The sequence below is a fragment of the Spea bombifrons genome, chromosome 3 (genome assembly GCF_027358695.1).
Source record: "Spea bombifrons isolate aSpeBom1 chromosome 3, aSpeBom1.2.pri, whole genome shotgun sequence".
Lineage (NCBI taxonomy): Eukaryota > Metazoa > Chordata > Amphibia > Anura > Pelobatidae > Spea > Spea bombifrons.
The window spans coordinates 75993399-76017080 of record NC_071089.1 but is presented as its reverse complement, the minus strand read 5'-3'; the positions used below and the strand labels follow the sequence as shown (position 1 = coordinate 76017080).

The 23682-nt window shown below is 40.6% G+C and overlaps 1 protein-coding gene across 2 annotated transcripts in view; it reads right to left on the bottom strand.

Annotated features, from left to right (window-relative positions):
- KHDRBS2 (KH RNA binding domain containing, signal transduction associated 2) overlaps nt 1–23682 on the bottom strand; it is a 133333-nt gene that overhangs the window by 16937 nt on the left and 92714 nt on the right. For both annotated transcript variants that reach the window (XR_008351021.1, XM_053458740.1), the window contains exons 5-6: nt 21707–21831; nt 17547–17745 (exon numbers count right to left, since the gene is read on the bottom strand). Coding sequence is in view for 1 of the 2 variants with exons in the window: in XM_053458740.1 (XP_053314715.1) it covers nt 17547–17745; nt 21707–21831 (324 nt within the window). In the remaining variant the exon portion in view is untranslated. The remainder of the gene's footprint in view (nt 1–17546; nt 17746–21706; nt 21832–23682) is intronic.

The following is a 23682-nucleotide window of genomic DNA, read 5'->3' as shown; positions in this document are numbered from 1 at the left end:
CTGACCACACTGTGTGCTGTGCTTTCTTTCAGCAAATCTGGACTCCAAATAAAAGGTTATTGGAAAAGACAAACTTTGAGTATTACAGGAGGACCATAGTAGTGCAGTAAAATGGACCAATGTAAGTTTCACCTCCTCGTAACTAACTATTATCCTCTAAACATGACAAACTATATAAACACATCACTATATTTATATACAAAAAAACTCAGAAAACATTTAAAGGGGAAGGTTAAATAAACTGCTACAACAAAATCTACCCATTCAAGTAAAACAATATATGTATATGTCAAGGGGCTTTGCATTATACATTTCTTTTCAAAATAAAAAAGGAGCAGAAACCAATCAAATATATTTCTATTGTTTTTTATTCTTTTACTTTTTCAGAAACATGCACATAGTTGCAAGACTAGTTAGAGTGTTTATCCATCTGCTCTTATGTTGGAGCAGATTGGTGAAAAAGTCTCTCCCTCTGGGACAGCTCTAGCCTGTAATTCCCCATTATTTGAATCATGCCATTCAGAAAAATGTTGGGCACTTGAACTTTTGTAGTTTTTATTCAAGATGTCTCTCATATAGTCAAACACCATCTTTGAAACACCTTGTTGCCATTCCTATGTCCCCTCATTTTGTTGGCTTGGTGTTTATTATTCACAAAACCTTGGACCCTCTGGATGACTCTCTAACAGTCTTTGTTATTCCCACAGGAAATATCCCCTGTGGGTTTCAAGTTTCACCAGCCAACCTTTCTGATCTGGAGTTTTCGTGAAATGGCTCCTGACAACAATATCTGATTTTTGACACTTTTCTATCAGTTAGTTGAGGTTTCTCATCAACAAAATGAGTGTAGACAGGATCAGTAGATAAGATCGCCCAGTACTCTGTGATGTATCTCACAGTTGGAGTTTCCGTATTAGATTTGTCATGAACATATTAAAGAAGGTTTTCTCTATTCGTCTGCTTAGACTTTTGGTAGCCCTGTTGAATCATCTTTTTATAATCCTCTATCTCTGAACCTCCACCCTTAATAAGGCTTTTAGGCTAGAGGCTGAAAGTAGATTATTTGTTGATTCCTTTACACATCGGTTGTGAGTATAGTACACTCATATCTAATATATAGATCCAAAAAGTTGACTTCCACATTGCAGTAAGTATATATGAATCTCAAATGAATGTCAACTTCTTATCGTTATCATTGAGATGATCTTGCATACCTCCAAACCCACTTCATAGGGGACTGAGGAGTACAAGTTCTCCACATCAATAATGGCCAGCAGTGTGTAATTAGCGACATTTATCCCCTCATCTATTGGAATCACCAGGTATTCATTATATAAATTTCGTCTGAGGGTTTAATGATATTTAACATTGAACATAGTTCATCCAGTGGTTCTTACTGATTTCCTGACTAGAGATGGGAAGGCCTGGAAAAACAAAATGGAAAAAATTGGGAAAAAAATGGGTTTTTGTCCATTTCTTTTTTAAAGCCTTTTTAAAGGAAAAATTGGAAAAAATATGGAGTGTGGAATATTTAATATTTTTATGACATGGTATTCAAACTATATAACATGAATGCCTTTATGAAAGAATTCTGAGACTTTATGTAAAGTCTCAAGTCATTGCACGTTCTCCCACGTCAAGACAAGCAAATTCTGAGAAAATAAATACTGAGAATGCAAGTCTCAAATAGCAGCAATATGCATTTCTGTCTCTAGGGACGCTTTAGTAGGATGACCACATTTTATTTCTGCCATTCAGGGACACACTATGAAGCGCATGAGATTATAAATATATACACACATATGCGTTAGACATGTATTTTTAACAACATAATATGTTTTTATCTCTTTGAAGTAAAGACCATGATTGAAATATTATTTCAGAATAGCAGCTGAACTGGCAGTTCATTTTCATTCTTTAATATTACCTCCCTGCTGCTGATATATTAATATTAGACCCTCATGACAATATAAATAAATATCAGACCCTGCTGACAATAGATTTTATATTGAAAAAATTGGACCCTAGGCAAGCATTTCCTTGGGCCCTGCTCCACACTCTACGTTCCCTAGCATGCATTAATTCCCTTCGCTACCACACCAAAAAAAATATTTGCCACAGTGACTGCAGATTAGGGGAAGACTGTAAGAGTCAGTGCAGCCTTCCCTCCTTCTGACCCTACTGTGACATTGAGAGGTCCTCTCCCCGTAATCATCCCCAGAGTCCCTTTGTTCCCTCATTCACTAAGCCATACCTCTCTTTTACTTACTCCCTGTAGTTCAGGTATAGTTCAAATAAACACATAAAATAGCACTTGTATGTATAGATCAAATGAATGAGACATACAAACCCTATAATTGCAGGTACACATAAATAATGTACGGAAACATAGCATAGCAAGTGTAGATCAACAAGTTAACACACAAACCCATCTTTGCATGTATAGATCAACTGGAAATCACATGTAAACTCAGCACTGAAGGTATAGATCAAATAAACAACACATGGAAACAGCATTGCAGGTATGGATCAACAGAATAACACGCACACCCCAAAGCCAGCCTGGCCTGCCTGTGCCATCTTGCCCAACCTGACCAGCACCGAGATAACACAGATAGGACTTGCCATCTTTGTCCCCAAACAGCCCGGCCTGTGCCATCTTTGTCCCATAAACACCCAACCTGTGCCATCTTGGTGCCCAAGGCTGAGACACCCTGCTTGTGCCATCTTTGCCTTTCTACAAATCAATTATACATCTATGATACACACAAACACTTTTACAGTCCCTCACTAATTCACACTTTCATTGACATAATGCATTCACACAATCATTTACACATACATATTCATTAATGCATTTCACACATTCATTAATTCTCTCACTCATTCACACAATTCATCCACACATTAATTCATACTTTTACTCATTCAGAAATTCATCCACACATTAATTCATTCATTTTCTCACTCATTCACACAATGCATCCACACATGAATTCATTCATTTTCACTCTTTATTTCAATATTCTTACTACCCCCTTTCTCACTAGCCACGTCCCCTCCCTTTTCTCACTATCTACCCCTCTCCCCTTTCTTACCATCTACCCTCTCTCCCCCCTTTCTCACTATCTACCCTCTCCCTTTTTGTAGTTCACTTATCTTGCAGAAGTCCTGTGGTAGGAGTGCGAGGCCTCTCCTCCTCGTCCGAAAAAAAGGATGGCGTTTTATTTGGGGGCCACTGATTCCGGGACAATGCATTGTCCCGGATTGAGGCTGTCCGGGACATTATGTCCCATTGTGGGCAATCCGGGACATGTGGTCACCCTACGCTTTAGGGAAAAAGGTCTCAGTTTAGTTTGGTTGTAGCCGGGCTCTATCTTTTTGGTATACAGAAGTTGGTTGTTTCTGTCCTCTCAGTTAAGCCTTGGTTGACAGGTAAGAGAGTTAACTTCATCTGAACAATTAGATTGTCTTTATAACCTTTCTAAATCTAAATTATTCTTATTAATGCTCTCCCCATCACAGTGTAATGTTTACCTATAGTGTGAGTCTGGCCAGTAAATAGTTTTTTTTCCCTTTTCCTTCTCCCAGTAAAATGGTGAGACAAATATTCTGTTTTCATGTATAGTTGACATGTTCTTAACATATACAGACCTTGTTTCATTTGTAACAAAAAATAAAGTTTTTTGTTTACTGAATAAGCTGCACTTTTATTTTAAGCATAATACTTTTATAAACACTGGATTTTGTGTTCCTGTTGTAACAAAATTAATTATAATTTGTAAAACAACTCCATTATTTTATATTTTCCAGAAAAAAAATTTGAAAAGAAAAACAGGGAATATGTTTTTTTTCCCATGACTGTAAAATTTCCACAAATTTTACATCTCTATCCCTGACAAATTTCAATGTGAATGTCTATTAGTTATTATTATTATTTATTGTTTTATATAGCGTCATCCAATTCCATAGCTCTGTACAATGGGTAGACAGGACATAACAAGTAGTATGTAACATAACAAATTGAGACAATAGGCGAGGAGGGCTGTTACCTTTCGCCGGCGGGTCTGTCCAGGGAGCTCCTCTGCTGCCGTCCTCGGTGCTATGGAAATTCACACACGTGCACGCTGTCATGGCGGCCAGGAATCCTTACCCAGCAACTGCGTACGTCACACTAGGGGGCGGGTCCTCCCGCTTTTTATCTGATTGGCTGATTATTGCCTGCAGCTGTTTGGCACCAAATTTAAACCCACTGCTCACTCTAATCTGAGCCCTTGTGTGGTACATTCGTTATCACTGTCTCAGTGTGCTATATATCTGATATTCTGGTTTTCTGACTCCTGCTTTGTTCCTGACTACTCTTTGATCGCCGCCTGGATTGACTTCGGATTGCTTTTTGAACTTTGCCTGTTTGCTGCCTGCCTTGACCTTGGACTGTGACCTGTTTTTGCTATTTGAACTGTTCCGCTGCTGTCCCACTATTCCTCCTACAACTACTTGTCCGGATAGCTCACCACTCTGCATACGGGACCTGTCTCTTGTCGGATTGTTACAGTACACAAGGGCCATTTAATGGATCCCGCAGAAATGGATCAGCTGTTTCGGTCACAGGAGGCAAGAATGCAAGGACTGGATCATCGTATGGATCAATTGGCGCAAGCCCTGCAGACTCTCCTCACAGGCAGTGATCCAGTGTCAGGTACCGTTGCACCTCCTGTTAACCCCCAAGTTACCACACCGCCCGCTGCGACTATACCGTTACGCCTACCATCTCCACCCCGTTATGGAGGGGATCCCACCACCTGTAGAGGTTTCCTCAATCAATGTGCGATCCAGTTTGAGCTGATGCCTTCTATGTTCCCATCTGACCGAGCCCGCGTCGGCTATATGATTTCACTCCTAACAGACCGAGCCCTAGTCTGGGCTTCACCTCTTTGGCAAAAAGAGTCGCCTTTATTCAATGACTACCGTGACTTTGTGGCTACCATGCAAAGAATCTTCGACATGCCGGGCCGTGAGGCTACAGCTTCTGCATCGCTCATGTCCCTCCAACAAGGCTCCCGTTCCTTATCGGACTATGCCATAGAATTCAGAACGATAGCAGCTGAACTTGGTTGGAACAACGAAGCCCTAGTGGCTGCATTCATGCATGGCCTATCTGATAAGTTAAAAGATGAATTAGCAGCCAGAGAAATGCCTGAGGACCTAGAGGATCTAATATTATTCATATCACGCATAGATCTCCGCCTCAGACAGCGACAATCACAAAAGGAGAAACAAAGGAAACCCCCTATACGGCTAGCTCCCCGATTCTCCAACTCCACACCCCAGAGCCTAGATCCGGAGGAACCTATGCAATTGGGTGCTGCCTCCTTAACTGAGCAAGAAAAGTCTCACCGCCGTAGTGAATGCCTCTATTTGTACTGCGGAGGTAGGGGACATTTCGCTAGGTATTGCCCGAACAAGCCGGGAAACGCCCGCACCTAGGTAGGATCAGGGGACCTACTCTGGGTGTTCTTTGTATCTCCCCTGAGCACCAGATCAAACGCATGACTGTTCCTGCCTCGTTATGTTGGGAAAACACCAGGGTTATCGTAGAGGTACTCATCGATTCTGGTGCTGCCGGTAATTTCATCGATTCCAAGTTTGTCACCCGGTATGACATACCTCAGGTCAAGAAACATACACCATTGACATTGGAGGCAATTGATGGCAGACCTCTAAGCCCTTCCACAGTTACACATGAGACAGAGGCCGTTACCTTTCAAGTAGGAGCACTGCATCAAGAAGTCTTGAACTTCAACATAATCACATCTCCTTCCTGTCCTGTTGTGATCGGATTTCCTTGGCTCCAGAAACACAATCCGGTGATAGACTGGAGAACTGCTCAAATCGTGTCTTGGGGTGAGGACTGTAAAAATTGCTGTCTTTGTAAAATCACGCCCGTACACAGTGTCACTATGTCTCCTCTCTCCACCAGAATTCCGAAACCGTATCAAGCATTTGCGGATGTGTTCAGTAAGAAGGAAGCGGATCGCCTTCCACCCCATCGTCCCTACGACTGCCCGATCGACTTATTACCTGGAACCACACCTCCTAGGGGCAGGGTGTACCCTCTTTCGAAACCAAAGAATGAGGCCATGGGAGCCTACATAAAGGAGAATTTGGAGAAAGGCTTCATCAGAAGGTCCACCTCTCCGGCAGGAGCGGGATTCTTCTTTGTCAAAAAGAAAGAGGGGGATTTAAGACCATGTATTGATTACCGTGGTTTGAACCAGATAACAATAAAGAACAAGTATCCCATACCTCTGATTCCTGAATTATTTGACCGACTAAAGGGGGCTAAAATCTTCACAAAGCTCGATCTCAGAGGGGCCTATAACCTTGTACGGATTCGTGAAGGACATGAGTGGAAGACCGCCTTCAATACCAGGTCAGGTCACTATGAATACCTGGTCATGCCATTTGGGCTCTGCAATGCCCCAGCGGTCTTCCAAGACTTTATTAATGATTGCCTCAGAGACTACCTCTCCCAATTCGTCATAGTATATCTTGACGATATCCTGATATATTCACCTGATCTCCATACCCATCGCCGGCATACTACCCTCGTTCTTCAAAGATTAAGGGAGAATGGACTCTATGCTAAGCTTGAAAAATGTCTGTTTGAGGTTTCCAAAGTTGCATTTCTGGGCTACATCATCAGTCCGTCTGGTTTTGAAATGGATCCTACCAAATTGAACGCCATCCTTCACTGGCCTAAACCAGAAGGCTTAAAACCTCTTCAGCGATTCTTGGGTTTTGCAAATTATAACAGGCGATTTATCCGGAATTTCTCACGGGTCGCAGCTCCTCTCACAGCCCTTACGAAGAAGGGAGCCGACGTACACAATTGGCCCAAAGAAGCATACCAAGTCTTTCAGAAACTCAAAAAGGCATTTACCTCTGCTCCGGTCCTGGTTCACCCTGACCCGTCTCTTCCATTCACCCTTGAGGTCGATGCTTCAGAATGTGGAGCGGGAGCTGTACTTTCCCAAAGGAAAACGTATTCCAGTCCGTTACACCCATGTGGCTTCTTTTCTAAGAAATTCAGTTCATCCGAAAGGAACTATGATGTGGGAAACCGGGAACTCCTAGCCATTATTCTTGCGTTGGAAGAGTGGAGACACCTCTTGGAAGGAACCACCATTCCGATAACCATCATTACTGATCACAAGAATCTATCCTATCTGAGCACCGCTAAACGCTTAAACCCTCGACAGGCCCGCTGGGCACTCTTTTTGTCTCGCTTTCAATATGTCATTACTTACAGACCCGGCTCCAAAAATACCAAGGCTGATGCTTTATCTCGTCAACATGCTACTATCAAGGAGGAGGAGGAGATCGAAAAAGAACCCATTATTCCAAGGAATAGGATACTGGCCATGGTTAAAACCACACTTGAGTCTCCTCTAATAACCAGAATCAAGGCTATGCAACACCATCTTCCTACCGACCTACCACAGGGAAAATTGTTTGTACCCATGCGGGAGAGGATTCCCATCATGTCAATCCATCATAATACTTTACCTACTGGACATCCAGGTGTTTCTCGAACCATATCCTTGATCAAAAGATCATACTGGTGGCCTACCATGAATAAGGACATCAAGGAATACGTGTTAGCCTGTCAAGCTTGCGCCAGGGTGAAGACACCTCGCTCACTACCTTCTGGTCTGCTACAACCACTTCCTCTAGCCGAACAACCTTGGACTCATTTATCGATGGATTTTATCGTGGATTTGCCACCTTCCAACAAGTATACTACTATTCTGGTTGTGGTCGATAGATACTCAAAAATGGCTCATTTCGTTCCGCTTCTTGCTTTACCTACAGCAGCAGCACTTTCTACCATCTTCATCAGAGAGATCTTCCGATTGCATGGACTGCCTAAGGAAATAGTCTCAGACAGGGGGAGCCAATTCGTGTCGAGATTCTGGAGAACATTCTGCTCTGAGATGGGAATCAAATTATCGTTTTCGTCTGCCTACCATCCCCAATCCAATGGGGCAGCAGAGAGGACCAACCAATCACTGGAACAGTACCTTCGCCTTTTCATTTCAGACCATCAGGACAATTGGTCCAATCTTCTTCCCTGGGCAGAATTTGCCTTCAACAATGCTACACATGAATCTACTAAAACCTCTCCGTTCTTCTGTTGTTCCGGTGTACATCTACGTTTCCTACCCGACTCCTTTCAAGTCAGTAACATTCCTACTCTGGATGACAGACTGGCAGAATTAAGAAGAACCTGGAATACAGTTCGGAAATCGCTAAAATTGGCTACCGAGAAACAAAAGAAATACGCAGACAAAAGAAGAGGGGGAACACCCTCCTATCTCCCTGGAGATCGTGTGTGGTTATCCACGAAGAACATAAAATTACGTGTTCCGACACCCAAACTTGCCCCTAGATACATCGGCCCTTACAAGATCCTCAGACGCATCAACCCAGTGGCTTACGAGTTGCAACTGCCTCCAACTCTTAGGATACCCCAGGTATTTCATGTGTCCCTCCTGAAACCCCTTCACTGTAACCGGTACACCACTCTGGATCCTGTTCCGGATAAGGTCCAGGTTGATGGTCACGAAGAGTATGAGGTGCGTTCTATACTGGACTCCCGTTTCCACAGGGGCTCTTTACAGTATTTGGTCCATTGGAAGGGTTATTGACCCGAAGAACGTTCCTGGGTGTCGGCCAAGGATCTTCATGCCCCACATCTGGTGAAAGGTTACCATCGCCGCTTTCCTTCCCGTCCTGGTTGTGCCCGTCCGGAGTCCGGCCCTTGCGGAGGGGGTTCTGTTACCTTTCGCCGGCGGGTCTGTCCAGGGAGCTCCTCTGCTGCCGTCCTCGGTGCTATGGAAATGCACACACGTGCACGCTGTCATGGCGGCCAGGAATCCTTACCCAGCAACTGCGTACGTCACACTAGGGGGCGGGTCCTCCCGCTTTTTATCTGATTATTGCCTGCAGCTGTTTGGCACCAAATTTAAACCCACTGCTCACTCTAATCTGAGCCCTTGTGTGGTACATTCGTTATCACTGTCTCAGTGTGCTATATATCTGATATTCTGGTTTTCTGACTCCTGCTTTGTTCCTGACTACTCTTTGATCGCCGCCTGGATTGACTTCGGATTGCTTTTTGAACTTTGCCTGTTTGCTGCCTGCCTTGACCTTGGACTGTGACCTCTTTTTGCTATTTGAACTGTTCCGCTGCTGTCCCACTATTCCTCCTACAACTACTTGTCCGGATAGCTCACCACTCTGCATACGGGACCCGTCTCTTGTCGGATTGTTACAAGGGCGAGGAGGGCTCAAATGAACTTAGTCCAAATATTATCAATCTCTTTTTAGCAATTTTATAATTAAATTAACAGGCGCCTGGGAAGGTGGAGGCATGAAGGAAGAGGCAGGTCTGAATTCTGAAAAAGTCAATATGCCTGTTTTCTATTGAATCTACCTCATCTAGATGGCCATTCTCTTTAAGTAGTTTAGCTCTTTAAGTATGTCTAAACAGGCATCATCTCTGACATTAAAGGTAGTCTGATTACTCTCTCCACCACCTCAACCCCTGTGCAAGCCCCAGAGATTGTTGACCAAGGTTATTTTTTCAGACATTCAGAAAAAATAATTTGTTAATAATCACTTCATTAATGCTTAAGCTAAGCAGTATTTTAAAATACATTTGCGATTCTTGTTGCTATGTAGGCATGTTATCTCAGAAAGAATAATTATTTTCTCAGTGTGTTACAAAACTAAACAACACTTTTTCTTTTTTTACTGCATGACTGCTTTTACATTATATCTTATTGTAAATATTGGGAATATGTAGCAGATAACTGAAACCTCCAACAATGTAGCCTCACTTGATTTATAATTTGCAAACACTGAAGTGAAACACATAAAAGCAAACTCAATTAATAAAGGTAAATTGAGCATGTAGAATTTAAGGTATTTCATTTGGTTTTAGTGTGCAGATTCATATTTCTCTATGAAGGAGTCATATTAATTTTGTTATTTCTTTTTGGAGGATAATTATATTGTTGTTTCCTGACGCAACAAGTCTTCTTACTAAAAACCATACTCGAAAAAAACAAATCATTTGTTTGTAATATAAAACAACGGATGCTTACATCAGCTGAATCCTTTCATCTGGTCTCTATCAGTCTACATGTTGTGATGGTAATAATTTTAATGCCCCAAACATTTTTCAGGATTACAAAAAATAAATAAAACATTTCTATTATATTCTAGTTTTTTAAAATATAATGTCTTGTTAGGTTCCTATGTCATGTTAACTTTTGGTTAAATATTGGTTTTGCTTTATTTGCAACAAGAATGTAAATGTTGTCCTAATGCACCCAGAGAGGCCAGAATTTTTAGCAAATGTGTAGTTTCTTTTACAGGATCCACATAAGCGTTCAAGACCCCTGAGGTCTACATCATGTTTTATCAATATTTGAGTTTTAATATATTTGAAAGCTAGATCCTAGCATATTGCTTTAAGCAGGGACTGTCAAGGAATACCTCTCATAAGGTTTCAGTAACTACTATGCTTAGAATCACTACTACTCATCAAGAAACTGTTTAGAAGCTATTTATTGATGCAAATCTACTACTTGCTACATCATACACTCATGCAATGGTGTTTAAAGATTAAAATGAGCAATACATATATGTATACCCAGATGTGGCCCTAGGCATTGTGGTGCCTGGGTCCTAGGACAAAATGCTGCCCCCCCCGACCAAAACCACATCCATTATGTTATAGCATGATTAATAAATTAATTCTCCCTGTTCCTTCTTTCTTCGATGCATCTCTGTAAGCATGGCCTTTAGCATCACTTCTGCAAAAGGACGGCACTTCCAGGCTTCCCCATCCTACCAACGGCAAGAACAACACAAAGGCTGCCCCTGTGGCTCTACTCTTTTGCAGGAGTGCACCAAGAGGGCAGAACATTGCGGCTAAAGAGAGGTGCAAAATGCTTCCCTTTTTCTATGGATCTATCTCGAAAGAACAAGCCTTGGTCCACCTGAGTCCCATGGACCCACCAGGACCAATGTAAGGACCGGGTCTCTTTATACGGTACATACATGAGTTCATCTCAATGATTTCATTTTATGTCCTGCCATTCATTGTTTTAATATTGTTATCTAAAATAAATTGTGAGCTTGATGGTGACGATCGGTAGGTAACGAGATTTATATATTTCTCTGAGCATTTCTCACTTCTTGCAAATACCCCAGTGTATTTATTTAGCTGCATACATTAAAGCATGTTTGGGCTCTTGACATTGCACCATTAAATGAAATAAAGCACAACATATTTTTCATGTTGTTCCTAGAAAATTGAGCTTTTGGTAAACAATCTGTGACACTAATGCTAATTGAATAAAAATCGGAGCAAGTTATTTCTACCATGGGATAATTAGCTTGTGCTATGCTAAAAATTACTGTCTGAAGAAAATAAATCGATTAGACACATCAACCTTTTTCTGTCCTTTTGAATGAATTGTATGAGACAAGTTTTGCCTGAAGGTACATTTTGCTCTGATTCATTCTTCTTTCAAAAACAAACACCAAAAAGACACCAAAAAATACTCTTGGACTGTTGTCAGTAAGGATACTCTAGTGGAAATAGAATGTGGTTGTGCATACCATTAAGCACTGTGCAATATATATATTTTCATTGTGTAGCTTTTCATTAATCAAAACATTCAATTACATTAAAAATATGAGGTACTTATACAGAAAAAATGAGGGGTGCTAAGAGTCTATAAAATTATATAAGGAACTAGAACAAATAAGGGGTACTCTCATTTATTTATATGTATATTTATGTGTCAATTTGTACGAATTTCTTTGATTCTTTCACTCATGCCCTCTCACACTCTCACCCACTCTCTCACACACTCTTATTCATCTTCTCACACACTATCATTCACTCTTTCTCATGATATCTCTGAGTATATCTGTCACGGACCGGGTGATCAGGTCTGATAGGAGCCCAGGTGCAGGGGATACGAGGGGCTCTGTCTGTACCCCACGATGCATGATGGCTTGGGGTTGTTACAGACAGGTGCAGGAAATAAATCACAGACAGAAGATGCCAATAATAGTTGTATTGCAGATGATGGTACAATATATAAACAAGGAAAGTCTCTTGGCTGGAAGCCCTCTGGATGGGGCACACGCGGCAGGAAGCCCTCTGGATGGGGCACACACGGCAGGAAGCCCTCTGGATGGGGCACACACGGCAGGAAGCCCTCTGGAGGGGGGACACACGACTAGAAGCCCTCTGGATGGGGCACACACGACTAGAAGCCCTCTGGATGGGGCACACACGACAGGTAAGCCCACTTGCAGGGCACACGGCAGATATCCCACTTGCAGGGCACTCAGCTTTGGAGTCCACTTGTAGGTCGCTGGCCGTAACTCAGGAACAGATCAGGAACCAAACAGGAACAGATCAGGAACCAAACAGGAACAGATCAGATCAGGAACCAAACCAGGCAGTCCTAAAACGTTAATGTCAAGGCCCAGACTGAAGGGCTGGGCAGGTTTATATAGGCTGGCTTAATCAGCCATCTTATAGTCTTATAGTGGTACAGAGTGACAAGGGTGGCCACTAGTGGATGCTGACAGAAATGAGCAGCACAAGGTTGTGTGTATACCAGGCTGCGAAGGGTGGAATGTTACAATATGCCTACTGTCTCTGCTGACTGCTTCCGTGTCCCTGTTTCCTTGCAGTGCAGCTCCACTTCAGCATCCTTTTGTTATTCTGTTTTCTTTCTTCAGTCAGCTTCTCTGTGGATATGGCCTCCTGGCCAACTTCCGCAAAAGGGCTGAGCCACCAGACATACCCCCTCCACCAATTAGTAGAACATACTAGAGGTAGTCCCTGTGGCTCCACCTTTTTGCAGAAGTGCACAGGAAGGCCACAATAATGTACATAGATTGGTGGAGAAAGAGAGGCGCAGAAATGCTTCTCAGGGAATCTGTCTTTAGAGCTGTCTTCAGAGCCACGGGAACAGCCTCTCCCCCATACTACCAATCATCAACTTTTGTGGAAGTTCAACAGGAGGCTACAATCTCATTTATATAATTTGTATCTATGTACAATTGCTTTGCACCATTTAAAAAGTGTGGACTGGTTCTGTGGCACTAGTAAACTCATGGAATGCAAAACACTAACTGCATTTTCTTTCGATTGGGATAATAAATCATCTTGCAAAACATGGCATTCAGATTTGTTAACTTCTTTCCCGCAAAGCCACCAGGTTTATTAGCAAAAATGAGGAAAACTTTTATTTGAACAGACCTTAAAAAGTGAAAGGTTTAAGACACATATTTTAAGCCACCTATTTCAAATCTTTTACACTAGAAGAGAGTAGTTAAAGAATGTGTTGAATTTTCCCAAAAGCTGTTGCTAGGTACCAAAAAGAAAGATAGAGTAACTTGGAGGCATCACGATTTCTTGAGAATCGGCTGCTACCAAGCAAAATAAATCCAAATCCTGTCTCAGGTGCATTGTTGTCCTGTCAGCTACAGCCCTTTGGCACTGTCATCGTCTATTACATGCTTAGTTTTGTTTGGAAGGTGATTTCCTTTGGCAACTTTAAGGCTTCCTTCTTTGTAGAAATAAGTTCTACAAGAATGTGTTTTTGTAAATTTCCTTACAACTAGAGTTACCAAAATGCACTAGGTTAATATGTGGTCTCACTGTCTGTGCAAATACACAGCCCCACTTTCTAATTAATGTCACAAGGCTGGTTAAGCAACCTTGATTCCAGAGAATAAGAACATAACATCGTTTTCTTTGCTGGTTCATGGAAAAAATGCCATGACTGTTTTAAAGGGTTAAACGATATTACATGGTTTTCTTTTTCTACATATAAAAAATGTATTTCCAATTATTTCTCAGTGATTCTAAAACTAAAAGAATGCACAGAATATTTTTTTAGGTTTGTCATGGGGCAATCTGATATTGTAACCTATATGGACTTGCTATAAATATTGTGCACTATTAAGGGCCAATCACAGTGAGTTTCTCTCGTAAGGAGAGCTTGATTGGCCATGCCTAATTTCTCAGTGATAAAGATAGATTTCTAGTTATTTAATTAACCAAGCAAATGTTGCAATATATATAGAGAGAAGCCCAAACTGTTTATTAAAGAAGAGGCTTACTAGTGAATGGTCCTTTATAATGCAGATTAAAGTCATTTAGATAAAAGTGTCACTGTTAATATAATGTGAATATATCACATTTAAAGGAACATTCCAGAGTTCCATTTAGCTTCACCAACACTTCTCAATATGTACCCCCTCTACCTCTTCTCACTATCTACCCCTCCCCTACTTCTCATTATCTATCCCCTCTCACTATGTACCCCCTCTCCCCCTTTATCACTATCTATCCCCTCTGCCCCTTCTCACTATCGACGCCCCTTATCACTATCTACCCCCCTCTGCCCCTTCTCCCTATCTACCCCCCTCTGCCCCTTCTCACTATCTACCCCCCTCTGCCCCTTCTCACTATGTACCCCCTGCCCCTTCTCACTATCTACCCCCTCTGCCCCTTCTCACTATCTACCCCCCTGCCCCTTCTCACTATCTACCCCCCTGCCCCTTCTCACTATCTACCCCCCTCTGCCCCTTCTCTACCCTCTCTCCCTACTTCTCATTATCCTTGATTACCTTGTTGCCTGCGTCCTTCTTACTGCTCTGCTGTGATGCGCGCTTCATATTCCACCGCTCAGCAGGAAACGCCAGCACCGCGGCGGAGATCGATGCCTCGCGTAGGAGCGTGAGGGGCGTCGAGTGGTTGCTGAAAACTTCATGAGCGGCCTCTCAGCGCCCCTGTTTCTCCTCCACATTAAATAAAGTTTTTTAAAACGATGTTTCTATTCCCGACTCCCTGCGCACAGGTCGCACACCCCTAAGGCCGGCCCTGTCACTTGTCATGTCACTAAACTAAAACTGAATGCATGCAAGTAACATAAATAATGTTATAATTAACTTACCATGATTTATTCTTGCTAAGATGACTTTATGTTATGATTTGAGTAACTCTACTGTTTTGGACTGTCATGTTCTTGATGTAGAGATATCATCACTTACTGGCTGAGCGTAATATGATTTAGAGTCAACCATATTTATCATTCAATAGGTAGCCTATTATAATCCAAAACAGGAGTTTTTGTTATTGTACTAAGCTAGATTCCTATAACACAGTCATCACACTGTATTGCTATTATACTCAAAATATAAATTGATTTTTCAAGTATCACCAGCTGCTTGTCAGGGAAGCCTTAGCTCTTTATTTAAGTGCTTGTGGCATAATATCTAATCAGTTTTATTTAATCAATATGGTATCCAGCTGTTCTGATCCCACTAAATATAAGTTAGGATTTAATCAAATAATGATAGCTATGCCTTGTAGTTTTTCTTTGAACCCAGTTTTCAAAACCCTCAACATAAGAGGTTTATTAATAGAGTTGAAGGCTATAATTGCAGGAAAAGGGTGTACTTTGTTTACTAGCCTTGATAAAATTGGACAACTTCCCATTAATTATTTAAGGTCTGTTTCAGGAAAAATATGGTATGTATATTTCTTCAATGTAAGTGAATTGTGGTAGTGCATTGTTGTAATTCTTTCGACATTTATTTTTACCCAGGGCTAGATTTATGATCCATGAACAAGCATAGGTTGTAACTTAGTGGAGAAAGGTAAAAATGGATGGTCTAATGGCCAAATGGGATGGAACATGGACAGACCAATACAGAGCATAGGTATTGTACTGTGAATTAATACAAAGAAATGTGTTCCAAGAAAGTGACATATACTGTCAACTGTTTGTGGATAATAACACATACACACAGCCTTCATGTGCCATCTTTGCCCCCTAACTGCCTGCCTGTTCCATGTTTGCCCCCCAAACACTTACACATCCATGCTAACATAAACACTTACACACATACATACATTCTCATTCTAACATACATTCATTCACTCCCTCACGCACCCCCTTACCTCACCCACAGCTTACCTCTCTGGTGCTTGCACGCTGTGGGAGTAGCCTAGCTTTTACCTCAGGGTCACACTGCATTCCTGCCTTACCCTGCTGGTCCAAAATTGTTCACAAAGGGCCAGTTTGATCTGGACAGGCCCAGTCCACTCTGTGAATAATTGTGGACCAGTGTGAAGGAAGCAGGAATGCTGTGGGGTAACGTTAAATGACCCTGCTGTAAAAGCAAGGCTCCTCACACAGCTCATGAGCATCAGAGAGGTATGCTGTGGCCCTTGGCATGCAGGGAGAGGGCAAACAAGTGATTGTAGGGGATACCTAGGCCCCCTAGAGATGTGGGAGCCATCGCAATTATGACCCTGGTAGTTTTGCTACCAAGTCAATTGTTTAATGCGACAATCACTAGGATCTCTAGTTTTAAATTATGACTTCTTGTCCTAACATTTGCCTATCTTTGAAATAAATATTTATCCTGTACCTTGTTAACTCCCTATATGTGTTTTAATGCTATCACATCCCCTCTCTATTCAATCCAACAAGCTATATATATTAACTAAAATGGAAGTGTTTGGTATGAAAAGCATTAAAGAAGTTTATACATAGCTTCTCAAGCTCAGTTAATCCATAAAACAGTCAGTAACCATATATTAGCAATTTATTTCTTATGCTTGTCAATTCCTTAAATATTTAAGATCCTTTCGAAAACATTTCAAATAAGGTACTGGCCAGATATTTTCTTCTCCAGTGACATAAAATATAGAAGAGCTCATGAAAAACGTCTGTTGAGACGTATGTTTGAATTAAATAGATCAATATCTCTGATAGATCTTTACCAGAGTCAAAGATCCCAAGTCAGCTAATTTCAATAACAAAATTGAACCGTAAACCAGAAATAACACAGATCACTAAAAGTATTGACCATCTTCTAGCATATTGTACTTTTGGAGTTCCCACTGGGAGAAACTCCATTTGATATGGTAATTTCACAGATCTAGGTATTCGTACTAGAGTGACCATTCAGTCATTCGATTATTAGTACTTAAGAATGAAGAAGAATTTCCATACATTAATTTAAAGGTTAAACAGTGTGGCCATATAGAGAGTGTAACAGTACAAGCTAATCCTGTTGGTTTTTACTATTGTGTTTCTATTTTTGACTTATTGCCCAGAATTCAAGTGATTCAAAATGACAGTGCTTTTAGTATTAGGGAGAGGATGTCACTGCATGCACCGCCATTTTGGTAGAAGTTTGGCCAGGTTATGTCCGTGTAGATGCGGATGAAGATAGCAGATAGCTAAGGGAAAATCTGTCTCAACAATGTAAAATCTTTTACTTTTTAGGTTCAGTGAACAATTTTGATCAAACTTGTCTTGAACGTGGTGCTTCTTTAAATATAAGTCTCCAACATGATCGATATGTCTGTTTTGCTCAATACATGTAACTTCACACCAAAAATTACATTCATATGTAGAACTTACATATTCATCATAAGATTCAGGAGCAGGTGGTAGTGGTGCTGAACGATATCCTGGTGCATTTGGAGCTCCTCTAGCTCTTGGCGTATGGACTCCCCGAGCTACTGGTGGAAGTGGCAGTGCTCCGCGTGCCACAGGTGCACCTCTGGGGACTGTACTGGCTCGGCCAGACAGAGGTGGAGGAATTGCACCGCCTCTATTCCTATAAGAAAATTATTACAAAATATTTATACAAATAAAAAGGTCAAATTTTTTTTTTACATCACCATTTTTTTTACAGTACCATTTCTTGTACTTTAAATGATTTGAAGCTCTATGGATTTAATTTCTATACCAAAATCAGGATACAAGGTCAGTCAATCAATGTTTTGGAGCACATTTTTTTACATAGACATAAACAGGTTCCAACTATGTAAAATGTATTAACATGAGCGCCTGGGAAAATGAAAACCTTTTGCCAAAATGTTTCAGAGAACATTCTTTTTAGTCTATTCACCAAGGAGTGGAGGTAGGGGGTATTGATTAAAGTAAACAAATCCCTACCTACACCCTTGCAGTGAGGTACAGTGGGGCAAAAAAGTATTTAGTCAGCCACCATTTGTGCAAGTTCTCCCACTTACAAAGATGAGAGAGGCCTGTAATTTTCACCATTGGTACACTTCAACTACAGAATGGGGGGAAAGAATACAGGAAATCACATTGTAGGATTTCTAATGAATTCATTGGTAAATTCCTCGGTAAAATAAGTATTTGGTCACCTACAAACAAGCAAGATATCTGGCTCTCACAGACCTGTAACATCTTCTTTAAGAGTATCCTCTGTCCGCCACTCGTTAACTGTATTAATGGCACCTGTTTGAGCTTGTTATCAGTATAAAAGACACCTGTCCACAACCTCAAACAGTCACACTCCAAACCCCACTATGGCCAAGACCAAAAAGCTGTCGAAGGACACCAGAAACAAAATTGTAGACCTGCACCAGGCTGGGGAGACTGAATCTGAAATAGGCAAGCAGCTTGGTGTGAAGAAGTCAACTGTGGGAGCAATTATTCGAAAATGGAAGACATACAGGACCACTGATAATCCTCCTCGATCTGGGGCTTCACGCAAGATCTCACCCCGTGGTGTCAAAATGATCACAAGAACGGTGAGCAAAAATCCCAGAACCACACGGGGGGACCTAGTGAATGACCTGCAGAGAGCTGGGACCAAAGTAACAAAGACTACCATCAGTAACACACTCTGCCGCCAGGGACTCAAATCATGCAGTATATAACAAAGTATTGATATGAACTTTTGTTATTGACCAAATACTTATTTTCCACCATAATTTGCAAATAAATTCTTTAAAATCAGACAATGTGATTTATGGACTTTGTGGTCTCATTCTGTCTCTCATAGTTGAAGTGTACCTATGGTGAAAATTACAGGCCTCTCTCATCTTTGTAAGTGGAAGAACTTGCACAATTGGTGGCTGACTAAATACTTTTTTGCCCCACTGTATGGAGGGATGAGGTCCATTCAAGCACCGTTTGGTAAAAATCTGTGTTTGCTGCCTTGACACTTACAGTGCCCTCCACTAACACTGATACCCTTGTTAATTGTGAAAGAATGCTGTTAAAAATTATCTAATTGTTAGCCCTTTGATCTCTTCTTCAAAAAATACACAATGATACTCTGCTCTCATGGATATGAAACAATAGCAAACACAACACAAGTTCCTCCAAAAAAAGAAAGTAACAAAATTATAAAATATATGTGTGGCACAATTATTGGCACCCTTTTAGCCAATACTTGCCAAAATAACAGCCCTGAATCTTCTACTATAATGCCTGATGAGGCTAGAAAATAGATGGCAAGGTATCTGAGACCATTCCTCCATATAGAATCTCTTCAGATGCTTCAAACTTCCACTCTGGCGGACTCTTCTCTTCAGTGCAACCCACAAGTTTTCTATGGGGTTGTCAGGATCCACAAGCAAGCAATCTTGATCAGATTCCAGGTGAATCACCTATCCACTACTTCACCAGGTCAATATTGGGTTGCTGTTTCAAATCCCTGCAGATCCTGACATATGTCAAGAGCATGCAGGAATAACATGGCCAAGGATAGGTAGAAGGGAAAAAACACCAAGAAACACCTGGTAGGGTAGTGATTCACCTGGAATCCACAAGGTAGCTGGTTTGAATCCCTGTGCATCCAGACAGGGGTTAAAGTCAGGAGACTGTGATGCCTGTGGTAGGACATTAGTTTTGTGCTTAGTAAACAATTTTTATGCTGATTTGGTGTGTATTTTGGATCACTGTCCTGCTGAAAGATCCAACCAAGGTCTATTTTAAGCTTTCAGGTGTTCATTTAACATCTGTTTATATTTGATATTTTCTATGTATCCTAACAAAATGTCCAGGTCCTCAGCAGAAAAACAGCCATCGCCATATTTAACCGTGGGCATAAGGTAGTTTTCCATATGGCAATCTTTCTGTGTGCGTCAAGCCCACCTATGGGTTTTATTGCAAAAAAGCTCTATTTTGGTTTCATCTGACCATAGAACCCGATCCCATTTGAAGTTGCAGTGTGCAATCTGGGTCCTGGGGCAAGTCCCATGTGTGCAATCTGGGTGCTGGGGCAAGTCCCATGTGTGCAATATGGGTGTTGGGGCAAGTCCCATGTGTGCAATCTAGGTGCTGAGGGAAGTCCCATGTGTGCAATCTGGGTGCTGGGGCAAGTCCTATGTGTGCAACCTGGGTGCTGGGCAAGTCCTGTGAGTGTAACCTGGGCTTCTGGGGCAAGTCCAGTGAGTGCAATCTGGGTGCCAGGGCTGGACTTTAGGGGTGTGCAACCTGTGATCTATGTGGGTCAATGAATACTAATGTACATTTTTCACTTGATCACACTTTGGTACTTTTCTGTTTGTGTTTTTGAGTCTAACTTTGTTAACACCATAGAAATTTGTTTGGACAACTGTTTTACCTACAGATATTGGTTGTAAGAACTAGGGAAGCTTGCACATATAATTAAAAAGTGATATTAATTTACTGATGTGATATCGGGAGTTATGTTGTACCACCATTAGTGTCTGACTCAGTATGTAGTGATGAGAGATATGTCGTACCACAGTGTGTGTATATCTTTCTCATCTATCTAATGACGAGATACACTGTACCACTTTCCGTGTCTGGATCACAATATAATGATAGACGTTATACTGTTGTGGTTGTGGTATACCACTGTCAGGCTTAGTATATATATACAGTATCTCACAAAAGTATTTTATTATATCTTTTCATGTGACAACACTGAAGAAATGACACTCTGCTACAATGTAAAGAAGTGAGTGTATGCAGACCATTGCATACGCCACACACTGCATCAAATTGGTCTGCATGGCTGTCGTCCCAGAAGGAAGCCTCTTGATGCACAAGAAAGCCCGCAAACTTGAAGACAAGCAGACTAACATGGATTACTGGAACCATGTGGATGTGCATTTTATAACCTGAAGATTGATTTCTCATGCAATGCAAACTTACAGATAGAAAAAAGCTTTACTTTCCTTCAAAATCAAGTCAAACAGATCCATATGTGGCAAGACTTCAACAATAACCCAGATCTAGACCTTTTGTTATTACTGATCTAGTTGTTTTGTGTTGTTGCTAGCAAGAAAATGTATTTTTCCTTTCCTCAGGACAAATAGTGCTATAAACATAACACAATATTCACTAGAACTAAAACAAGAAAATACATTTTAAAAAATGCACACCATTTGGAATTGTACTTCAGATTTTATTTCTAATGACTTCCATGCAATAAAGTTCTTAATAATATTCTGCTGCATTATGTTATTTTTATGAGAATGCTTTACTACATTGATTCTCGGTAGAGAACAATGGATCGCATATTGATAAACTACCGCCTACAGTAATTCTTGATGAATAATGTTTTAAAAAAAAGAACAAATTCCAAATAAAAATATATGCAGTACAAATTTGTTTTCTATGGTATTCTCCCTTTAAAAACTATTAATATGAATTGTGGTTTCTGATGGGTCCTATCGAGTAGTAGAAAGAGCACCAATTTCAGGTGCAGTGTTTTTCTTGCAACAACCAGACTGGACAACGATGTTTCCCTTATAGGATGTTATAGTCACAGTACTTTTGTTGCTCACCTGACAGTAGTGGGCGGCACTCTAGCCCCTCTACCTCTTGTACCCTTTCCTCGGTTCGAGTCTTCAGATCCATTTAAATATGACAATTCTCTTAATTGCTCTTGCCGAATTTCATCATTGTAATCCTGCCAAAATGTAAAAAAAAGCACTGGTCAAAACACTGACATATATATTTAGAAAATTAAAATATTTGGACACTAAAGTGTAAAATTGTAGAAGAGTCTTGCAAGGCTGTTCAACATTTATACATATCTATATTAAAACAATACCTATAAGCGTCAAACTTGCACAAGATGGGCAAATTTGCAACTTGCAAATTCAATGCAGTGTGTGCAAATGCAAGTTAAATGCATTTGCACACACACCCCCAATAAACACGTTCTCAAATTGCATATGCTTGACAAGAGAAGACTGAGTTAATACAAGTTGATTGAACAATGTAAATTGAACAATGAAAGCAACTTGCAGATGTATTTACTTAAATTGTTTGCCAGTTGCAAATACATGTTGAAAATTAGAACCTTTGGGCAGGGATGAAGGGAAGAGGAGAGGTACAGAATTTTGTCTCAACCTCTCTTAAAGGGTTTGTACTCATTGTAGCCCTCTTTACCCCAATGAGCAGGGGGGGTCATGGATGCTTCTAAATGCATTGGATTAATTCTTACCCCACCGTCCCATGAATTTCCATGGGGGTGGTAAAAAGGGATTATGTGATGAAGTGTGTGCCTCAAGTTTTCATTCATCACCATGCCTTTGCCAGAAACAGTTAGTCACAGGCACTTGCACACATTTGCAAGCAACTTGCATATCAGTTAATGTTTTACAAGTGCTACTATGCATGGCATGCAACCTTAGTCAGACCAGGTCAATTAAGGGTTAACTCAACCTTTAAATGAATAGACCCATGCGTAAGTGGAAGCACGCTTTAATTTAGTTGAATATCCGCAGGATATTCTTTGGCTGTATTGAGGGAAAAAATTGAAAATGTTTTTTGTACGGCTTCAAACAGTTGAAATCTAAAACTATGTTGGATGTATTACAGACTAGTATAGTTGCAAAATCATTCACATGGTATCCAAATGCTTTTCTTCTGCACAAAAAATGCAGTTGCTGTATAACAGCACATAATACATATGTGAGTTTGCACTACAACATACTAGTGAAAACCTTTTATATGGAGACACTGGGTATGGGAATAGCCAGTGCTGTTTTGGCTTTTCCAAAGTAAACACAAGGTACTCTAGAACCAAAAATGAAATGTGCCTTGGCAATCTTAAGTACAAAATATACATGGAGAGTTCTAAGAAATTCTGTGGATTTAACCAAACCAGTTATTTAAACATAAAGAGAATGAATGTTTGTACTAAACAACAACCTTAGCAGAAGGTTAGATCACTAGAATTAAATGACATTATACAGTATGAAACAACCTAAATACAAAGAATCTGGATTTCAATTGAATGTGTTTTTTCAAGTTTTCGCAACACTTTTTGGTTATTAGAAGACTTAATTAGGATCACATGGAATTTTAAGGCTTAATGAACACAATGAAACTTAATTTGTTAATGTATTTGATCCCATTGGATGTTCAGAGGTTGCTTTGATTTTATTACACTTAAACTCGGAATAATGAACTTGCTGTGTTGCTCACTAAATGAGCGCCTTTTTCATTTGTGTTTATGATAGGCTAAATTCTAAATCTCAACAAAAGTTTCTGCCGAAAAAGTTCCACACAGTAACATCCTTACACTTTAATAAACACCTGTGTGTTTTTACTTTGGTTAACGTAAATCACTTTTCAGATAACATATAATTAGCAATAAAAGACACTATAAAGTAAATATTGCCTTGTGATGAAATTGTTAAACACAAGTTCTTTAATGATAACGTAGTTTGAAGCAGATGAGCAGAGGGATGGTTGCAGTTATAAAAGAGTGCACACACACACATATGTCAGACTTGTGCATTCAAATTTG